Genomic DNA, 23,525 nt, shown 5'->3' with positions numbered 1-23,525 from the left:
GAATATAGCATTTTGTATTTGTTGCTCAGAAAGATCTCGCCTATTTTGTCTTCTTTGTTAATCCTTCATACATGCCGAAATGGAAGAGGAAGACAGCTGTTCTGTATAGAAGTTATAGAGGCCTGAGACTAATTTCAGAATATGCATCAGCATATGAAATACTACCCTAACCTCAACATGTATGGCTGCTTTAATTTGCTGAAATCTGGAAGACATTCATTCCAAAACATTTAGTTTGATTTCTCTGAATTAGATTTGTTTTTTTTATCCAGTCCCCAGAGTATCTTGATGGGACATTTTCAGTTACAGTTGGAGTTGTTTTTGCAACAATCTGGCTGTGTCTTACCATAGTTGTAATTAGTTGTAATTTCAACTTTAAAGATAATAGTTTTGAAATCCACCTAAACATTAGTAACTCAATAAATTAATTTTGATCTTTTGGTGTTATTTAGCCATTTTTTTAAAGTTAGGGGATATAGTTCTTATAAACTTTGACTATTTGTAGTTACGAAACATTTAGAACCAGTTGTGTGAATATAAATGCTGAAATGTTGTATAAAAATTGAGTTCTTAATTTAGCATTCGTTTATTCTCATGGTTCATTCCATTCTTAATGTGGTTGACTCTCAATATAGCAAATGCTGTTATTGTGAACTCACAATAACAAAGTACCAAAAAGTTCAGCTAAAGCTTGATAGGAATATTCTGCAGAAAACTCGAATAGCAAACCTTTCACTAGCATAAACTATTCATTTGATTCCTGTAGTTTGCTATAGTGAAAGTGGACTATACTTCCTTTCTCATAAATAACATTATCTGTAAAGAAAACGGTGATATATTGTATGTTAGTAGTTTTTCTGCTGTATAATGACATGCAAACTGTTTACAATAGGTCTAAACTTACTTTCGATGTGCTGCCAGAAATCGTACATTCAGTAAAACACCTTGGAAAGGAAGTTAATTTGTCTACAATTTCACAACCACTGCTGTCACCTCAGGTAGCTTTATTCTTTTAATAATATTGTTTAGGTCTGAATCAAATTATTAATTCTAGATTTTATTTTACTGGAAAGGTTTTTTTACTTTACAATGTATATGCATTTATGTTAGAATTTTTTTTTTTTTTTTTCTGTCTGTTACATTCAAGGATTTATAGATTTTTGCATACTACTTTTACATACATACATTTTACATACATACATACCAAGCCAAAGTTCTACAACTTAAATTTGAATTATCCGACTACGTTATTCCAGAAATTTGGGAGATTCTAGACAGGATCACTGACGACTCAGCCAAGCACTCATTACTGAAAAACAAAGAAAAATTAGTAATGAAATTTCAAGCCCTACAACAACAGAAAAGCACAAGACCATCAAGACGCCATTACGAAAGGAACAGCCAATCACAAACCGACATCATAAGGAAGGCAGCCAATCGCCCACAAACAATGTTAGGAGCAACCAACCACCATTGGATCACTGCTTGGTTATCAACCAATCAAACTACCATCTCACCCAAGGTGAACTCTCGCTGCTAAAGAAAGGTTTGAACTACGCCATTGCTCTGAGGTCAGTAAACACACTTGATATCGTATATCATATCGAGAGAGGTTTAAGATCCCTCCCCACCATTCTGGCTGATAAAATATGAATGGAAACATCGTGTATACTAAATTCTAACAAAAAACTAAGCGCTAACTTAAACAAAACCGAAAATCTAGTCCTTAAATCCTTAAAAAATAACCAAGACATTATAATCACGAAAGCAGATAAAGGCAATGCCACTGTCCTTTTAGACCATACAACATGCATTGAAAAAATGAACCATCTAATATTGGAACACAACACCTACCAAATGGTAAACTACAACCCCACAAAACGTAACAAAAAGAAAACAACTGAATTAATCAAATCCGTCCACACATGGCCCGAAGAAACAACAAAAAAATTAATACCTCAGCATGCCCGTGCGCCCAGAATTTATGGCTTGCCAAAAATATACAAACCAGGCACACCGCTTCGTCCGATTGTTGAAGGAATTGACAGTCCAAATTATCACTTAGCCAAAAAATTAGCTGCCATACTCAAGGAATTGGTAGGTCAGTCCCCTTCCTACATAAAAAAATACACAACATTTCATTAATAAAATTAAAAACATTACACTCAACGACCAAGATTTATTAGTCAGCTTTGACATAACTTCCCTTTTCACCAATGTCCCAATCAATGACACGATCTTGCTCCTACAGAACATATTTCCACATGACATCATGGCCCTCTTTGCCCACATACTCCGCTCCGGATATTTCATGTGGCAAAACAATTTTTACCTTCAAAAAGAAGGTACAGCCATGGGCTCACCACTTTCTCCCCCAATAGCTAACTTTTATATGGAAGACTTTGAGCAATGTGCTCTAGAGACAGCATGTCTAAAGCCCAAAATTTGGCTCAGATACGTCGACGATATTTTTGCCATTTGGCGCCACTGCCGCGAAGCTCTAAATACAGTCCTTAGCCACCTAAACAAACAACACAAATGTATCCAATTCACCATTAAAATGGAAAATAACAACTCTCTTCCTTTCCTAGACACACTTGTCACACGTCTTCCCTCTGGCTGTCTATCCTTCTCAGTTTACCGCAAACCTACACACACAGGCCAATACATACACAAAAATTCTTACCACCACCCAACACAAAAACTAGGTGTCATAAGCACCCTTAAACACAGAGCCCTAACTATTTGTTCTAATGAACAGGCTCTAAACCAGGAATACAAGATCATCAACCAAACATTTATCAAAAATGGATACAGTAAAAAAACTATTCACAAGATCCTCCATAAAGATACCAGTAAGAACAAAAAAGATTTCAAGAATGCTATTGCCATTCCTTATGTTAGAGGCATTTCTGAAAAAATAGACAGAACACTTCGCAAATACAACATTAAAACCACCTTTAAGCCTTGTTGAGAGGCTTATACGCTGGTTATACATGATAACTAATAATTAAGGAATTGACAGCGTACACTAGAAATATAAATTAAATGAACTTTAATATATACTTTCCGATATTTCGGCAAACGTCACGTTTCCATCTTCTTGGGAACTTATTACAAAGACAAGTGCACACAAGTACTACATAACAGCAAATGAGAACCGAAGCTAGGAAGCTAACGTTTTTCTAAAGTCCTGATGGTGCCCCTTGTCGTAGCTCTTGGCCTTTGGGCTAAAGTTCTTCTGATAAATGTTTCCCAAATTTGGGGCAGTCTCATGCATCCAAATTTGTTGAGGTTTGGCATGTTCCTAAGGGCTGAGGCTGATTCCATGAATAGTCTTTCATATTTGAACTTGCTGCGGTGTATTACTGTGGCTTTCTTCCATCTTATTCTGTGGAGAGTATCCGGAGCGTGGTCTGCAAGCACAGAGTGGCTTGCAGACCACGCTATACTTGTGAAATTGGATGTAATCCTTGTGTTCTAATATTCTGATATTTGCTGTCCTGCCTGTTTGGCCAAAGTAGGACAGTTTACAGCTGCAAGGGACCTGGTATACACCAGGTAGGGCTAGGGGAAGTGGTTGGTCTTTAGTGGAGCGGATAAGGGATGCCAATTTTCTATGTGGTCTGTAACAGGTGGTCAAGTCATGTTTTTTTAAGATTTTGTTGATATTTTTGCCTCGGATGTAGGGAATGGTGATGGATCTAGAGTAATCTTGTTTGTGAAGGGGAGGGTGTGGTGGGTTGTGGATAACTGGGTTAAGTATTTTTTGGATTCTTTTGGGGGGTAGCCATTGCCTAAGAAAGTGTCATGAATGTGATTTAGTTCAGTAGTTAGGGCTTGCTCATTAGAACAGATTATTTTTGGCCTGTTGAATAGTGTCTTAATAACTCCATATTGTTGTGAGGGGGGGGGGGGGTGATGGGATTGTTGGTGAATGTATCTACCTGTATGGGTGGGCTTTCTATAAACTGAGAAAACCAAGGTTCCATCAGGTTGGCGGGTGACTAGTGTGTCTAGGAAGGGGAGGTTATTGTTTTTCTCTTTATAGAGGGTGAACTTGATTCTAGGGTGTTGGTTGTTTAAGTGTTAAGGAAGGAGAGGAGTGAATCTGGGCCATGTGGCCAAATAGCGAACACATCATCAACGTAGCGAAGCCATATGGTAGGTTTTTGTGGGGCTGAGTTTAAGGCTTTCTCTTCAAAAGTCTCCATAAAGAAGTTAGCCAAGGGTGGGGAAAGTGGTGAACCCATGGCTGTCCCCTCTATTTGTTTGTAGAATTTTTCCTGCCAAACGAAATAGCCTGAGTTCATTGTAAACTGAAATAGGGCTGAGATATCGGGAGGATATCTCAGCCCTAGCTTGGATTAGCTCTAAGGTTTCTTTGAGGGGGACATTCGTGAATAAGTTGGAGACGTCAAAACTGACCATTATGTCATTATGTTTGGAGTGTGAGGTTTTCTATACTGGCTTTGAAGTGGGCTGAGTTTTTTATGTGTGATGGTGTGTTGCCAGTATAGTGTGAGAGCACTTTGGCTAAATGCTTGGCTGGTTTGTAAGTGGGGGAATGAATCAATGCCATCCACTATGGGATGTAATGGCACATTATCTTTATGTATTTTTGGGAGCCCATATATGTGTGGGGGGGTCTAGAGTTATAGGGTTTCAGTCTGTTGGTAAGTATATATTAAAGTTTATTTAATTTATATTTCTAGTGTACGCTGTCAATTCCTTAATTATTAGTTATCACCTTTAAACCCCCAAATAAGTTAAGACACTTACTCAGTTCTTCTAAAGATCCTCTTCCACACCTAGCACACCCAGGGGTATACAAAATGCAATGCACATGTAACATACCATACATAGGGGAAACAGGGCGAACTATCCCAATCAGACAAGACGAACACAAACGACACATTAAATACCTCCATTTTGGTAAAAATGGCCTTTCTGGCCACGCGCTCCAAACATACCACAGAATTGACTGGAAAAATACCAAGTCCCTACATCGCACCAAAACCTGGTTTGAGAGAAAATTTAAAGAGTCGTGTGAAATGCTTAAACACAACCCAAATCTCAACAAAAATGATGGCCTAACCATTTCAAGAATGTGGAGGACCCATCAACAACCTGTATAACAACCTAAACTAGCCTTAGAAAAATCCCACTACAAGAAGACAACCTGGTGAAGTGTTTGGAACATTCACCAGCAACTGAAAGAAATCATTTTATAACAATCAGAACTATCCAGAAGAATATTAATACATGAGGACTTTAGCAGTTTATTGCAGTTGTATATATTTATTTATAATATATATATATTTTTTTTTTTTTTTTTATTCACTAGAGGTCAGACTAGGAAAAAGGATTTATTAACTAAGTAGATTTAGTTTATCGGTATACAGCGCATGATCATGTAGCTTGGTTCCTTATACAGTTGTATTCTTCTGATGATGACCTCGATATAGAGGTCGAAACGTCAAGTTTTATTTTATTAGTAATTAATAAAATAATCTGCTCAACACGTGTGTTTTTGTGTCCCTAAATTTACAAATATGAGTACTGTTTATGATTAATTGGTATTCTGAGGACAGTTTTTATTACAAGTTGACTTAACTATCTGCTATATTAGAAAGTACTAATCTAGAAGGATTTATTATTCTCCATTATAATTTAAGAAAATTATTCACTTCTTTAAATACATAATGATGTAAAGCAGTATATGCTTTCTAGCATGTGGGAACTGTTTTCATTATAGTGATTAGTAATTAAGGCAACTTGCAATCAGCTTTTAGAATCCAAAAACTTCTGCTACAGTTGTATGTGCAAACTTTTATTTGCATATTATGCTCATATTTGGTTGTTTAAGTTTGAGATATATGAAAGTGTTACATGCAAAGCTAGTGACCAAAATGATGACTAGTTTGCAGTATGCCCCTATTGAGGATAGACTGAAAATTTGTGTACAGAGCTTACGTGAAAAAGAGGGGATATTATATAAGCATATCTCATTACCAAAGGAGTTTTATAGAGCAGCTACTAAAGTTTTCTGATACATGACTGGATGAGAGAGAAGAAAGGGGATGGTCATCCCCCCTTAGAAGTTGAAAAAGCATGGCTAACATGGCTATGAAGTCAAATTTTTTGTTGGGAGAGTGATGTATGAGTAGAATATGTTGCTAGAAGTGATAGTTGTTGTGAATGCTCATTTGGTAAACAACTACCGTATTTGCCGGCATATAAGATGCACACATTTTTTAGGAAAAAACTTTATCACTGAATATTATAATGAATTTACATAATGAAATTCAATAATTTTTTCTTCATATTCAGCTGCCATCTTTTGTGATATTTTTGTTTTAGTCCGCTTACATAGCTGGTTTCTCTTCATGAATCTTGAACACCATGATGTTGATCCAGTAAAGTTGGCGATCCCTCTGTTAGTGGCTATCTTTCTTGCTTCATGAATAATCATTTTTGTAGACACTGAAAGGTCTGCTTTTCCGTGGTCCAAAATCCAAGTATTCAGTTCTGCCTAAAATTCTGGCCATTTTGCAGTTCCACTTCGTAGGTTATGTTTATTGGAGTTGCTTTTTTTAGATCCTCTTCCTGATTCTACCCAGTTCTTATCATTTTCTCAGTTGGGGGGGTATGCATTATGGGAAGGGCGACTACCCATACTGGTTTAGACTTTTATTAAGATCTCATCAGTGGGAGCCAAACCCAGAAGTGATACCATGGTTGAAGTAATGCAGAAATCACATTTCCATATGCAAGTAACCAAAAGGTGTCATACCATGTCTGTAATCACCTTGGTATCACATACATGTCTGTAAGGATATGTGTGTTGCATTATGGGATACTAAGGTAACTGATGTGAAGTTATTAGTCTATATATATGGGTTGTCCTTTCATGAAGTTATTTCATGTGCAAACTTTGTGGTGGTAGGCAAAGTTTACACTTTATCCAAGTGTAAACTTTGCTTAGACTTGGATAAAGAATGAAACCAAGAATACAATTCTTTGGCATCTTTAATTTATAATATAACCAATTTGAACAAAAACTTTCGACATCTATCTCTGATCCAGAGTATTTTAATAAGGTGTGACACCTTTTGGCTACTTATACAGGGTGTCCCAAAATTCACACAAGAAGTAATTTTGATAGAAAACACAGGTTTTTAATTAAAAATTGTAATTTCTTAATGATTATAAAGTATACAGTATAGGGTTATGCATGGAATAGCATAACGGGTAAATGGCCTCCACGGCTTTGCTAGCACATACGCACTCTTTTGTCGAAATTTTCCATGACCGCTTTGCATAAATGTGGCTGAATTTCGTTGATACAGCGCTCAATTTCCTCCTTCAAGGCGTGGGTGGTTGGCATAAACCTTAGACTTTAAAAAACCCCAAAGAAAAAAAGTCCAACGGCGTTAAGTCACATGATCTGGGCGGCTAATTCTGATCACCAAAACGGGAAATTACACAACCAGGAAATGACTCATGCAGTAATTGAATTGTTTCTCGGGCTGTATGGCATGTGGCACCGTCTTGTTGAAACCACATGTCGTCCACATCCATATCTTGCAATTTAGGCACAAAAAACTGGATTATCATGTCACGATAGCGAGCACCATTAACTGTTATTGCCTTACCAGCCGCATTTTCGAAGAAGAATGGACCGATGATGCCCCCAGCCCAAAATCCACACCAAACGGTGACACATTGTGGATGCATTTGTTTCTCAACAATCACTCGTCGATTTTCTGAAGCCCAAATGCGACAATTTTGTTGATTAACGAGGCCATCAAGATGAAAATGAGCCTCATCGCTGAAGATGATTTTTGTTCGAAAAATAAGCATCCACGTTGTTCCATAATCCATTCAACGAACTCTCTTTGCTGTGTGTGGTCAGTAGGCTTCAGTTCTTGAGTCAATTGAACTTTGTAAGCATAAAGATGCAAATCTTTCGTGAGAATACGCTGTAGAGAGCCTCTCGAAATGCCCAATTCAAGACCACGGTGCCGAATTGATGTTCCTGGACTCTCAGCAACACTCTCATGAACTGCTTCGATGTTTTCTGTTGAACGACTTGTTGAAGGACGGCCAGAGTGTATAAGATCACTAATTGATCCAGTTTCCTTGAATTTTTTAATTAATCTTTTCACAGTTGATGAAGTTAAATCACTATTCCGACCATATTTTGTACGAAAATTGCGAACTGTAGCTGCCAAACCTTCATTATTTTTAAAATATTGCTCAACAATGAAAATGCGTTGTTCTTTCGTGTAGTGCTCCATTTTTAATAACCCTGAACTGTCACGCTGTCTTTTTTCCTCGTTGGCAACACTTTACCGCACAAATGGCGCTAAATTTAAATCTTGCATGAATTTTGGGACACCCTGTATGTGGAAATATGACTTCTGCATCGCTTCAACCTTGTTATCACTTCTGGGTTTGGTTTCCAATGATGATGAGACCTCAAAGGTTAAAATGCCAACATACTTCTGCCAGCGTTGTGGTTCATACGATCACTTGGGTGGTAACCGCTCCAAATTTAAATGTTTCAACTGCACGGAGATTGGACATATTGCTAATTAGTGTCTCAAACCCTGTCAGAAATGCGAAAGTTCTGAACATTGTATTTTGTACAATGTTCAGAACATTCTATATTCTGAACATTGTATGTCCTTTTACAACTTTCACTGAAAGAGTGGGAGCACCGGTAGAGCTATTTAGAACAGCAGATATATCAGAGGCATAAAGATTTCCTGGATCTTTCAATTCAGTCTAGTAAAGATGGTGCTTTTAAACAAACTAAAATCACAAAGTACATGACCAAATCAGTAAAATCACAAAGTACATGACCATATCAGCTAGAAATTAGTCCCAAAATTCCAAAACCTCAGAAAATTTGAAATTATCAATAATGAATCTAGTATAACAACTGAACAGATAAAAGACGAAATGCAAAATCATGAAACTCTTCTACAAGGAGAAACTGGAGAAGAAACTGAAAAGCAAGTAAGACAACTGAAAGAACTTAATATGCAGACAAGCTCAACAAAAAGGAAAGGCGAATTAATAAAAAAAAATTGAGGATAAACAAAAAAATAATTAAAAAAGGAATTACATCTACAAGAAAAAAAGTAATAAAAAATGTAAAGTTGGAGAAGGTTGCAGATTGTCAAACTCTTCAGGCTCAGAAAAGTTTATGAACTAAGAACCGTCTGATGCTAATAAAGGAAAAGCAAGAAATAAAATTAAAGAAAAAATAATAAAGTTTACTGATTCAAAGTTTTTTCAATATGATTATCATCTACATGAAAATAATTAGCTTCCAAATCAAGAACGATAGGTATGAAATTGAAATAATGGAAAAAAACTGGAAAACAGTTTATAAAAAACAGGCTACACAATTGCTCCTTCACAGATTGAAGACCTCATCAGGTTTATCCAAAATCTAAAAGTTAAAGATTTACCACTGACACTTCACTAATCATAGCATCTCCTTTCTGCATTGCCTCATTAAATGTATGAGGATTCCATAGGCAAATTAAGCAAGAAACTATATGGAAAGTTATGCTATGCCATAATATCAGGTTTTTTATTTCTCCAAGAAACATACTTCTGCAGATATAAAGATAAACTTTAATAGGTAGATATCCACTTCTTTTTTATTAGAGCTTTGGAAGATTTAACAGGGCTGAAGTAGGAGTTATTATTTTTAACCTCTTCCTTGGATCATTCTGTAATATCCAAAAGGATGCAGAAGGGAGAATTGTAACAATAGACGGGAAATACTGTGAATGTGTAATCAGGTTTATAAATGCTTATACTTCATCCATTGGAACACTTAGACCAATTCTTCCAGGAATTGGAGTCATATTTATATGGTGCCCACTACATCATAACCGCTGGAGACTGGAATTGTACTGTGCATATCCCACTTTTCCAGGAGTGGAAAAGTGGGATATGCAGTTAAAAACATGTTTCGACAATGCTCAACTAGTAGAAATATGGAGGTTTTGCAATCCTAATCTCCAGGCTTACACGAAAATGAATCAAGGTATTGGTACCTGTCTTGATCGAATTTGTATCTCTTCTTCCCTTATAAATAGGATAATTCAGATAAAGCATTTTGATGTCAACATGTCAGATTATAACCAGTTCTACTTAAGTTCCACTGCACAGAAGTAGATCAGTTCTGGACCATGGAGACTTCCACCAAATTTTCCATTCATCTTTTTAACTAAATTCCATACCCTCTGTTTAACTTGGAATAATGTTACCTGGAATTGTGATATGTGGTTAAAATTCAAACAGTAAAACAATATGATGGAATGGGGAAAGGAACAGGACTTTCCTCAAAAGAAAAAAGTTGAAAGACCTATATAAAGAGAGAAGCTGGTTTGTAACAAACCAAGAATAGAATGTAGTAACATCATTAGAAACATTAACATAGAAATGGAAAGACAGAAACAAATAGAAGAAAAATTTTAAAATAAGAATACAGCAGCACTTAGCTGATAGCCCTTCAGCTGCATTCTTCAATAGACAATTCACTAAATTCTGCAAAGAAAGGACTATCACTCACATCTGCATTGATGATGAAGACATGTCCACTGCTCAAGACATCCTTGACTCCTTTCAAAAATGCTACAAAAATCTGTTTGAAGACAGTAGTTGGCAGTTATAACTCTTGGAACATTAATGGCTTTCCTGTTCATATCCAAGATGGGCTTGACAGACCCCTATAGCATCTTAAGTTACCACAGCCTATAAAGAATGTCAGACAAGAAAATCGCCAGGACCTGATGGTCTAGGTATAGAACTTTACTGCAAGTCCTGGGATTTTATTCTTCTCATTCTAGTTATACTATTTAATTTGTTTCTCTCATCAGAAACACATACTAAGTGAATTTGTAGTAAGCCATACCATGCCCATTCCAAAACCTAATAGAGATCACACCTTGATCAGCAGCTGGAGATTATTTCTCTATCTAATACTGAGTACAAGATATTTTTTCCATTATTAATAACAGGCTCAAAGTGGGAACAAGATACATAATTAAAAGCACACAGGTGTACAGAGTTCCAGACCAAGCAGTAGAATTTAATCTGTTTCTGCTACGTGATCTAATCCGCTTAGTTCATATGAAAAAGCAGTCAATGGCAGTGCTATCAGTAGACTTTACTGAAGCATTCGATAATGTTTGACACCCTTTCTATTCCACGTCCTCCAGCAAATTGGTATAGGTAAAAAGCTGCTATCTGTTGTTAAATGAACCTATGCCAATTCAACTACCTGACTCTTAGTTAATGGGTTCTTGTCAGACCTGGTTAAAATTTGAAAAGGAGTCAAGCAAGGCTGCCCTCTTAGTCCATTGCTCTTTGCACTGGTTCTTGAACCTTTCTTATAGGAAGTCGACAATACACATGCTGTGCAAGGAATAACAGTTCCTTCAACTATGAAGGTAAATATGGTATTAGCATATTCCGATGATGTAGTTGGGCACTTTGAAGGATAATGATTCCATATATATCATTTTTGGTATTTTGGAAAAATTCAGCAAGATTAGTGGATTGACTACTAATGCAGACAAGACAAAATTAAAAGTTTTTGGAAAGTTGGATCCTGGAGGCATTCCTTTTGGACCAACCCCTAAGATATCCCTTCCCCCCCCATTATACTTGGAATTCCCCTTCTCCACTTACCCATTATTACCAGTTCAAGAACTTTTAAACCTTAGACTGGAAAATAGGGCCACTTTCATTTTCTTTAAAGCCATAATACTCAAAACCATAATCTTTCTTGCTCAGTTATACATAATAAATATTATAGACATCACAGAAGCTGAAGCAATTATATAGTAAACCTGCACAATTTTTTGATGTAGCCAATACCAAGAAGTTAAAAAGAAATTTCTTCAAAAGGAATCACATATAACTATCAAAGAAGCATGGAGGATTTAGGCTTCCAGTCTTAAAATTCTGCTATTTTAGCAATACAGCTTCAAAAATGCATAAAATATTGCACTAATTGACTAATCACGCATGTGCAGATCTTCTCCAGTACTACTTGGGTTTTCATCTTCCTTTGTTTGGAGTAGATGATTATAAAGGTTCAAAAGCTGAGATTGTTCCTGAATACTACACCACTCTGTGCTTAGCTCTACGACTGCTACAACACTGGCATTGACATTCTTTCCATTAAAAAGTAAAATTTGGTATAAAGAAATCTTTAATCTCTTTTGCCATGAACTTCCACAGTTAGATACTGACAACACTTTGTTTCATAACTTATTGAAGTTCCAAGGATACCCTAACAGGAAGAATCTTGCTTGGAGAATTGCATATCGCCGCCTTCCAGTCAATACTATCAAATGGAGCTACTTCAATATTGGAGATCCAATCTGTGACATCTGTACTAATTGGAAACAGTAAAACATGTATTCTGCAGCTGCCCTCTTGCCCTATGTATTTGGAACAGATTATGTAATATGTTGGACATTCCATTACTTACAAGAGAACAGGTTATTTATTTTTTTGCAGTATCCACCACCTGTCAGCAATGGGAAGAGAATTTTGATTTTTATAATTAATGAATTAAAATACGATTTATGGAAGGCTAGAAAGAAACATGGATTTGAAAACCAGTAATATGACATCCAAATGCTTCATAATATTATATTGTGGAAATTTTATCGTCAGTCAGACGATTTTTGTACTTATATAGAAGCATTCTAGGAGATATCAAATTTATCACTAGATGGTGTAGACCACCCACATTGTGCAATGTTCACTAATGGGAGATAAAATTCTGTCTATTTTTTCTATGAGAGGTTTTTAAATAATTCCATCTTAGTTTCAATTGGTCTTTTGGTCATTCATCTATATGAGATTGGTGAAAAAGGAAAACTGATAGCCTTTGGCTATATGATATAAAAGAAACTGAGATCTTTCTCTCTCTCATACCATCTATCTGTCTTTTCTTTCTACTAATATTATCAGGCTCTCTTGCACCCCCTATATACTAACTACTCTAGGCCTATGATGAGCACCCCTTTACTTTTTCACCTCAATAAAGGTCGAAACTTGTATGGGTAGTAACCCTTCCTATAATGTCTGTAAGAATATGTGCGTCGCATTATGGAATACTAAGGTAATTGATGTGACGTCATTAGCCTCTATATATGAGTTGCCTTGTCATGAAGCTACTTCATGTTCAAACTTTGTTTGCTTACACTTGGATAAAGGATGAAACTAAGAATATAATTTCTTGGCATCTTTAACATATGTTCCTTTAGTATGCAAACAGATTATGCAAGCTATTGGGCAGGAATGTTGACATTATCTGCATCAAACATAACGGCATTCCTCAATGGCAGGTTTGCATTCCTTTCTGCACCCTCTCACTTTGTCAGTTACAGAAGTCTCATACTCCATCTGTCTACATGCAATTGTTAAATGTACATAGAGCAGTCTTCTCTGATTTCTTGCCCATCTATGCTGACAGTTCAAGATCTGGCATCAGTTGACTGCACATGCTGCTGTGTTTCCTGACATTACTATATCTAACCAGATCTTACTTGACTGCAGTAATTATACAGTAGAGTTTTGCATCCATTCAGCTTGCTCTTGTGCATATAAAAGAAAACCACTACCAAAAGTGTGTAATTTATGCAGACTCATTAAATTCTTTACAGGCCATTCCCTCTCCTGTGTATAATCCACATCCAGTGCTTTGAGGTTTTATAACTGTCGTACAAAATGAAGAATCTTAATTTTGATCAGTTGTGCTGAATTCCCAGCCACATTGTAATTAAAGGAAATGAGACCACATTGCTAGATCAGTTCATACATTTGACATGCTGTTTGACATTTCTGATTGATCTTCATTGCTTCATCTTCGTCATGTGTTTAGGTTCTCAAGTCTGAGGTTTTGCAGTGCAGAGTAGCTTGACAATTGGATTCTGTCAATATGCATCAGGGAATATGGATAGCTACTAGTGCTTCTCAAACAAGTGTCATAATTTGCTTATTGAGAATCTTTTGTCAAAGTAAACGAACCTGCTGTCACTCAGAAAGAAACAATTGTCTCTTAACTATGCTCTAAAAATAGTCTCTTCCAAAGCATTCTACGTGGACTTATCGTTTCTGTTTTGGGAGACTCAGTGTCACATGCCTCAGACTGTCGCATATCCCTTTGATATGCATGTTAAAGAGATTATTCAAGCTATTGGCATGAATATTGACATTACCCTGTGCCAACTAAGGAAGTTTCACACTTGTTTGTCTATGTGCAGTTGTTTAATGTGTGCAAAAAAAAAAGGAATTTTTTTTATTATATTGTCTGAGCCATTACCCTCAGCAGATCTTATTAGACTCAGATAAGTTGTATGAAGTGGTATTAGTTTTTAACTTTTTAAAAATGATTTATTTATACGAATACATTTTGATTATAAATTTTATTTACGTGTATATACGGCTAAATTTGCACTTTATACATAACTTGTTATTGACTAATTTATTTCTTTATTACTGGCTTTTGTTAATTTCAGTACTGTTGTAACCTTTGGCACTATGACCCTGTGCTATCTTTGAGCCAGTAAACTTGGATTCTTTCAACTGCAAAACAGACTGGCCAGAGAATGCATGCATTTGTCAGAGAGAGCAAACCATGAAACAGGATTCATTACCCTACCCCAATGAAATGTAGCTGAGCTAATGGAAAGCAGTTTGTTGTAATACACATATTTTGCTTAATATGTAAATGAAATGGAGTGCATCTTTGTGTTTGAACAGATATATTTTGGAAAGTTTTCTGTTTAGGCTGAAGAAATTCAGCACTCCTTAATGAGTTAATTATATTCTTTTTCAGGAATGTTCTTTCTGTTTCCCTTTGCCTTCTCCATCTGTATTGCACTCTCCCCTTGTCTCAAGGAAGGTTTCATCACCCAGTTTGGCCAGAAAAGTCTTGCAGCTAACACCTCCTTCAAGTAAGATTTATGGTATGTCATCTATGAATAAAACAGATGTTAGTGTTAATTATTATTATTATTTTTTTTTCATTTCCAGTTCAGTCATCTGTAACAAATCTGTTGGGATTGAAGAAATAGTTGTTATAATGGAAACTTTGCCTATTATCATTAATTTGTATCTCAGTTACATTGGAGATGACTTGATTGCAGTAATTATATAGAAGTTGCATGCCATTCGGTTTGCACTTGTGCATATAAAAGGAAACCACTACCAAAAATGTGTAATTTATGCTGATTCATTGAGTTCTTTACATCACTTATGTAATGATTGTAAACTAGGTAGGCAACAGTAATAACGAAAGTGATGTAGAGATCGTTTTAGATTTAAATAGTCTGACATTGGGTCAAGGATAATGGTTGTCCTGTCAGTGTACAGTTATGTAGCAATCTTGTATTTCCTCTGTCATAAGACATCATCAGAGATACTATCTTAAAATTGTAAACGCATGCACGTGCACACACACACACACAACAAAGTTGAAAAGTTAGACTGGAAGCCAAAGTCCTATAAGTGGTGTCTTCTGTGGGTCCAACTTGACTTAGCTGTTTTGTAGGAGCTCTAAGAATTAAAGTTACAGAAATCTTGGAACGTTTAACATGAAGATATTTGTTTAGATTAGGTTGGTTTTTTAAATATGCTGCTGATGTTTTTAAATATGCTTGACTTTTTAGAAAAGTCAAGTTTGTATTTATTGTAGCAAACAGTTTTTTTTTTTATTCTGTGCAAGGTATCCAAGGCATAGACCTGACTATAGTTAAGGTAGTATATTTATGTTCAAGTCAAATGTTGTAAAATCTAATTTTGACTATAATATGATTTATTTATTTACGCACATGGCCTTGTGAAACTGGCAAATGAAATGTACAATCGCAATCTCCTGAAACAAATTATGAAAATCTTAACATGTAAAAGGTCATTTCATAAATACCCAGGGAAAATTATCATCCTACTGCACCAAATATGACAAGACTGCATTTTCTCTCATCACAACACAAATGTAGCTGTATCTGAGGTTTTATTAGAGAGCAGTTTTGACTTGTGTGAAAATCTTGATCCATTAGAGAAAATCCATTTCACTTTGCATCATCTTCTAGCATGAGGAGGAGTTTTGCTGATACTTCAACAAAGACTATGAGAGCAACTTCGAGAATAACGTCTTCGTGGTGAAATGGGACCTTGATCTTCTGTTTCCTCCATAACCACCGCCACCACCATACCAACTACAGGTTAGTGTCCAGTCTGGAAAGCCAATCCAAGGTCTCATCCGTCATCTTGTGGATGTCCTGTAGGCCACCACCATGAAATTGGTGTCTTGGGCAGTCGTACACAATATGAGTAATCGTCTGAGCACCGGAGAACAATCACAATAAGGGTGGTCTAACAGTCCTTATTTATGTAGGTAGCCACATCTGTCCTGGTTAGTTCTGATCCTGTTGATTGATAGCCAAATCTTCCTAGGAAGAGCAAAACCAGGCTGCAGAGCACAGGGATCTTCTACCAGGAAGCCGTTTGTTGGGAGATTGTTGAACAGCTGAAGAGTTCGTCCATGGACCAGAGAGGCTTTCTAGATTTTAGGTGAAGACTAGATGGATTTATGAGAGTCTGGTGCAGCTGCAGGAGTGGGTTGCTCATTGCTTTATTAAATTCTTTAATCAAGGCTTGTCTTCTCTGTATGTTTGGTGGAGCAACGTTAGATGGGACATGCAACCAGGAGAGAGGGGTGCTTCTCACTGTCCCACTAATTGTGCGAATGGTAGAGTTTAGTGGGTGTCTATAATGTTAGTGTGTGCACTTCTTTTCCAGACAGGGGCACAATATTCTGCTGCAGAGAATGCGAGGGCTAGTGCAGATGACCTTTGGACTTCTCTGCACCACAACCCCAGGTTGTTCCAGCAAGCCTTGAAATGATATTGTTTCTCGTTTTAATTTTGTTGGACAGGTTAGATGTGCCTTTTATAGGTTAGGCTTCTGTCCAGGCTCACTCCAAGGTATTTCGGGTGAAGCTCATGTTCTGCCATTTTTCTACAGAAAGAAAGGTTGAGGTGTCGATTCGTCTCTGCATTGTTCAGGCGGAGTACTGTGGACACAGTTTTTGTTGGATTTGGCTTCAAGCACCACTGCTTCAGGTCTGTGTTCAAGGTTGATTCCAGGTTGGCAAAGGAGGTAGATTGATGTAGGATCACTAAGTCATCAGCGTACATATACTTGCTTGAGCTGGTATGTGGTAAGTCATACACGTAGATGTTAAAAAGTTAAGGGGATAACACAGAGCCTCAGGACTCTGTGTTATTATAATATAAGCCGAGAGAACAAGTAACCTTGTAAATGCCTGGAATGGGGGGAGGGATTGGTGGATCCTTGGGAGAGCAGATAAGTGCAGCCAGCTTCAGCTGTGGTTGACAGCAGTGCACAGATATTTAAAGTTCTAGCAATTTTTTTCTGATGTGTCAGATGTAGGGAATAGTAATAGCATTATTGTAATTTTGTATATTGAGAGAGGACAGATGTGAGGAGATGTAGGAACAAGTATTTTGATCTTTCTGGCATTCTAGCCATTGGACAGGAAGGTCTGGCAGATAAAGGGTAATTCAGCTGTAAGAGAATCCTAGCACAGAAGTTCAGGTTCTTTTGAAAAGGGTCTTAATAACAACACATTGTTAGGAAAGTTTTGTGTTATTTACTTATGTGGGTGGGTTTTCTGTAAACTGGCTGCACTTATCTGTTCTCCTAAAGATTCACCCTCTGTCTCTGTTATGTATTAACACGATTTAATGACTAAAGAAAGAGCCAAAAGGCTTCAGTTTGGCGATGTAAAATTACGTAGGCAAAGTGGATGATTTCAATGCCAAATGTTTGTAGAAACTCGTAAGTAAACCTGAGAGCTTACAGGAATGTAATCCTTGGCATCCCGAGTCACCTTAATTTGCACTAGTTAAAAGACATGGATGCTGCCCAAGTATACAGCAATAGGCTCTACCTTTCTCTAGCCATTTTCTATATGGAGGATTTTGAAAAATGTGCTCTTGATGCTATCTTTCTCAGACTTTATATTAAGATATTCGAGGTCCAACATACACAAAAAAAAATGAGACTAACCCTATAGCTTGGGAACAGACTGTGAGAGGGGAGAGAGACAAAGAGATAATTACAGAGCATGTTCTAATCTGTCACTGTGTGAGACAAGGTTCAACTCCATTGCTTTACTCAGTACGAGTGGATGAGTGCTCAAATATAGACATTTTCTTACCTTCAGTCAGAAAATGTTGGAGTGCAAGAGTGAACAGCGAGTTAAAGTTTCTTGTGAAACTGAAGAAATCCATGACAGAATCTTTTCAATTATTGACCGAGGCTTATGGTGAAGAGTGCATGTCTCGTGCATGCTTTTTTGAATAGCACAAACGATTTTCGGAAGGTCAGAAAATATCTTCAGTCAGAAAATGTTGGAGTGCAAGAGTGAACAGCGAGTTAGTTTCTTGTGAAACTGAAGAAATCCACGACAGAATCTTTTCAATTATTGACTGAGGCTTATGGTCAAGAGTGCATGTCTCGTACATGCGTTTTTGAATAGCACAAACGATTTTCGGAAGGCAGAGAAAGCATGAAAGATAACGATTGCCTAGGCCGCCCACGCACGCAGCAGTTACCGATGAGAACATTAAAAAAGTACAAGATGCGATTCAGAAAGACAGAAGGTTGGGTGTTCGAACTGTAGCTGAGAAAATTCATTTGGACAGGAAAAGTGTTAGGCACATTTTAACAGAAGAATTGAACATGTGCAAAAATGGTTCCGAAAATGTTGTCAGATGAACAAAAAGAATGTTGCAAAAAACTGCATTTGGACCTTTTGCAACGCATTAAGGATAAACCAGATTTGTTAAATTCGGTACTTGTGATGAAACTCATGCGTGCTTTATAAAAAAGCATGCATGAGTTGTTCAAAGTTTAAGGCCATGTTGATTGTTTTGTTTGATATCCAGGGTATTGTAATGGCAGAGTAGGTTCTCAGTAGTATTACCTTGACGTTTTGACGAAATTACATGAATGCGTGAGTAAGAAACGACCAAAATCATGGAGAAACGGTTGGATTTTGCACCAAGACAACGTGCCAGCCCACAATGCTTTGTCTGTGAAGAAGTTTTTAGCTAATCACAACATCACTGTGCTTGAGCACCCACCTTATTCATCAGACCTGGTTCCCTGCAACTTCTACCTCTTCTTAAAGATCAAGTCGGTGCTCAAAGGAACCCATTTTTTGTCAGTGAAAGCAAAAACGACGGAGATCCTCAACAGCCTTTCAGAAGATGGTCTGCAGAATTGCTTTGAACATTGGCAGCATCGGATGCACTGTGTGTCAACTCAGAAGGGAACTATTTTGAAGGAAATCATAGTTGATGTTCTCAATTTGTTAAATAAAAAGAGATTATTACATAACACCTCCAGGGAGTCCAAGGACTCATTGAGGGAGGGTACCTGCTCTATAACTCTGTCTTCACCGACCGCAACTACCTTCATCTACACTAATGCCACCTACCGCCAACCACCAGCACAGATATCCATGCCCACAGCAGAATTCGAACCCGTAGCCTTTTGGCTGGAGAGCGGATACGCTAACCACTCGACCGACCAGGTCAGCAAAAATAATATCATACGGAGTATGTATGATATTATTACGTGACACCTCCAGGGAGTCCAAAGACTCATTGAGGGAGGGCACATACTCTTCAACTCTCCGTCTCCACCCAATTCTCAAACTACGATCATCATCTACACCAGCACCATCTACCGCCCACCACCACTAGTGTTTTCACAGATAATCACAAACATCCATCCCCATGGTGGGATTCAAACCTGCATACTTTTGGCTGGAGAGCAGCACAGTCTCATTTTTTCTGTGTCAGACCTCGTAATGATGTGTTCTCCATTTAGCCACATGGCTTAGACACATTACTTTTTCCTCCTCCACCTCAACACTAACACCCCAGAATCAAATTCAGTATAAAAATAAAAAAAATAACAATAGTCTGCCTTTTCTAGGTACTCTAATTGCACATATTTGCAAGGGCACGTTTTTTTCTCAGTTTACTGAAAACCCACTCAGACAGGTAAGTACATACACAAAATTTCCTCCCCTTAACAATAGTGTTATTAAAAGCCTTGTCAACAGAACTTCTAACCTCTGTTCTAACCATGCTTCCTTCACAGCTGAATTCTTCATTTGCCAGACCTTGTATAATCAAGTAGAAAGGCTTATGTGTTGGCAGTTTATATTTAATAGTACAATTCACAACACAGAATAATAAGAAAATATTTGTTTAACTTATATTACAGATATTTTGCTGGTATATGCAGCATCTTCAGAGTACAAAAACAGTGTCACAGTACATGAACAGCAACAATTTGGTATAATAGTGGGTCTAGTTTAAAAAAAAAAGTAACAGACAACACAAGGAACTAAAGTCCTAATTGGTACTATCTATTGTTGGATAAAGAGAGAGAAAAACCAAGTATTAATTTGATCTTAAAAACGACTGTATTCCAGATTTTTGGGGAAATCGATACAGCCATACTTGTTTAGGTATGGAGAATGTTTTCAAGCTGCTGTTGATTCCAAAACCAGTCTCTCTTGATTTATGATTTCTGTGTAGTACTTTTGTTTTCTTCCATTTGATCTAGGAAGGGCAGAAAGTCATTACCTTTCATTGAGAAGTGATTTTATGGTGTTGGCTATTTAAATGCACTAAAAATGGATCAAGTGTCTGGATCATGTGGCTATATAGCAAACATATTATCAACATAGCACAGCCAAACCACTGATTTGAGAATGGCTGTGCTCATAGCTTGGTTTTCTGAGTGTTCTATGTAGCAATTGGCTAGGGGGGGGGGAATTGTCCCATTTAATTGTTTGGAAGTTTTTTTTTCACTTGGTTATACTATAAATTAAATATACCAACAAATTATATACTTGATTTAATCCTTTATCCAAGTATAAGCAAACAAAGTTTGCACCTGAAGTATTTTCAGGACTGGGGCAACTCATATAGAAGCTAATGACTTCATATCACTTGCCTTATTATCCCATAATGCAAAGCACATATAAAATTTGCACCTGAAGTATTTTCAGAACCTTCCCATAATGCATAGCATTATACATGTCTGCAAGGATATGTGCTTTGCATTATGGTATACGAAGGCAAATGATATGAAGTCATTAGCTTCTATATACGAGTTGTCCCAGTGCTGAAAATACTTCAGGTGCAAACTCTGTTTGCTTACACTTGGATAAAGGATTAAACCAAGTATATAATTTTTTGGTATATTTAATTTATAGTATAACCAAGTGAAAAAAACTTCCAACAATCTAATCCAGAGTATTTTAATAAGGTTTTGGCTACTTGTATATGAAAATATGACTTCTGCATTACTTCAACCTTAGTATTACCTCTGGGTAGTGACCCTTCCCATAATGCAGAAAAACATCAGATGGAAAATCTTTATATATACGAGTGTTTTGTATACGAGATTGAGATACCTTACCTTGGCAAACATGTAGCTGTGACAAGCATTGTGATCTGCTTCAGGTCTTAACAGGATGCTATGCTTTTTTAATCACAAGATGATAATATAAAAGAATTACTATGGTAGGTTTCCTTTCATCAGCATATATGAAATCTGCTTTCTTACCTAATAATTACAGTGAGTCCTTAATCAATGAAGTCAAACTGATTTCTTTGCCTTTAAGGTCAGGCCAGTCATTCATCATGTTAAAAGCACTTTCAGATGCATTTCTAAGATACTTGAGTTGATTGGTCTCAAAGTAGCTTTCTGCCCTGTTGACAACCTAATTTCTGGCTTCTGCAAAGGACAGATTTTCCTATTGGTTTTTCATGATATTTATCAGATTCCCTTGTACCTATGGTTTATCTTACTTTGGCCCATCTGATTAATCTTCATGTTTGTCTAGACTTTAGAGGGATATCAATGTTAAATACTCTAGACTGGAACAATCTGATTTTATTGAACATAGTATTACTTTTAAACATCCTTTGGAAAACAAGGCATACATAAAAGCATTTTCCTTATAGAGCAATTATACAAAGATGTGAATCATAGCTATATTGTCCTAATCCCACCTTGAGAGATTGTGCTTCTGAACACTCTTCATTAAGAAGAAATTAAACAGTGCAAACAAAGGAATTCACCTTTTTGTTTGCATTCATTTTTCCCTTATGTTTGTGTCTGTATTCTGATTTATTCATACTAAGGATGGTCTTTATATTTGAGCAAACTTTCATGGTAAACTATTTGTTACATAAGTTATCCATTATTTATTGTTTCATAAAAATATCCACTAATGTTTCTATTCATCAAAATACAACATGTCTGGACTACTACTGTGCTCTTATTTAGAACCCCCCCCCTCCCAAATTTCTTGGAGATAGGGAAGTGTAAGAAAGAATCTGGAGATGAGACTAAGAGGATAGAAAATTTGTGACAAGGTTAAAAAATTGCTTGATTATCAAGAGAAAGTGGTGGTATGATTTAAAAAAAAAAAAAAAAAAAAAGTCTTGAATAACTTGATGAATAGGAATTAACATAAGACATGATGAATCCAACTTAAGATGGATTTAACTTGCGTATATACAGGGTGTTCGGGATAAATTTGACAGTTTCGTAAGGAAAAAGAAAATCTTCTTTGTATCTATTAAATTTAATGAATTGACAAAAAAACATTACAGGCAGAGTTAATTACAATACTATCAACAAGATTTACTCAAAATAACCACCATTAGCATCGATCACAGCTTCAATTCTGCTTCGGAACCTCGAACAAGCTGATGCTACAGTCTCCCTGGGAAGGGCCGCAAAAACTGTTTTAATTTTATCCATTAACTGGGCTTTTGTATTACTGGAAGTGCGATTGGTGTCTTTTTCAACTGCGCCCCATACAAAATAATCCATGGGGTTAAGGTCTGGGGAGTTTGGAGGCCAAACATTTGGACTGGTGAAGTCGTAGAAATTTTCAGACAACCATTTTTGACTTTTCCCAGAGGTGTGGCAAGGGGCCGAATCCTGCTGCCATACATACGGCCTACCATTGGCTACCCTTGTTATCCAGGGCTTGACTACAGTTAGCAACTCCACGAACAAAGCCCGAATTCCAATGCCAGGGTTCTTCAACACCTGTTCCTGCAGATATGCGAGGAATTCTGCTGTACGAACGCAATCAGATCGTCTGCTAGGGATCTTTCTTCTTGCTACATCCTCGTAGTCACCATTGCAAGTCTCTAGTTCATGCCTGATTGTTTTTACTGTATTCAGGGAGCATTGGGCAGCAGTCGTAATATCCTTATTTTGATGGCGGGCACGAATCATCATGATACAAGTTATTCTCTTCCATGATTCAGGTGGGTTCCAGCTATCCATCCTTTCTGACATCTTGTATATGAATGAAGAAGGGTCCAAACTTTTAAATGAAG

At 36.9% G+C, this 23,525-nt stretch overlaps 1 protein-coding gene across 4 annotated transcripts in view; it reads left to right on the top strand.

The window, feature by feature from the left end:
- dgt6 (dim gamma-tubulin 6) overlaps positions 1 to 23,525 on the top strand; it is a 248,962-nt gene that overhangs the window by 159,384 nt on the left and 66,053 nt on the right. For 3 of the 4 annotated variants that reach the window (XM_090406343.1, XM_090406342.1, XM_090406340.1), the window contains exons 12-13: positions 893 to 998; positions 14,888 to 15,017. In XM_090406343.1, the coding sequence (XP_090262469.1) occupies positions 893 to 998; positions 14,888 to 15,017 (236 nt within the window). The remainder of the gene's footprint in view (positions 1 to 892; positions 999 to 14,887; positions 15,018 to 23,525) is intronic. The other variant, XM_090406341.1, reaches the window with a different exon arrangement.

Source organism: Typopeltis vanoorti, chromosome 16 (genome assembly GCF_054136105.1).
Source record: "Typopeltis vanoorti isolate ZY-2024b chromosome 16, IOZ_Tvanoo_1.0, whole genome shotgun sequence".
NCBI classification, from domain to species: Eukaryota; Metazoa; Arthropoda; class Arachnida; order Uropygi; family Thelyphonidae; genus Typopeltis; species Typopeltis vanoorti.
The sequence above is the reverse complement of the archived record's forward strand: the minus strand, read 5'-3'. Positions and strand labels throughout refer to the sequence as shown.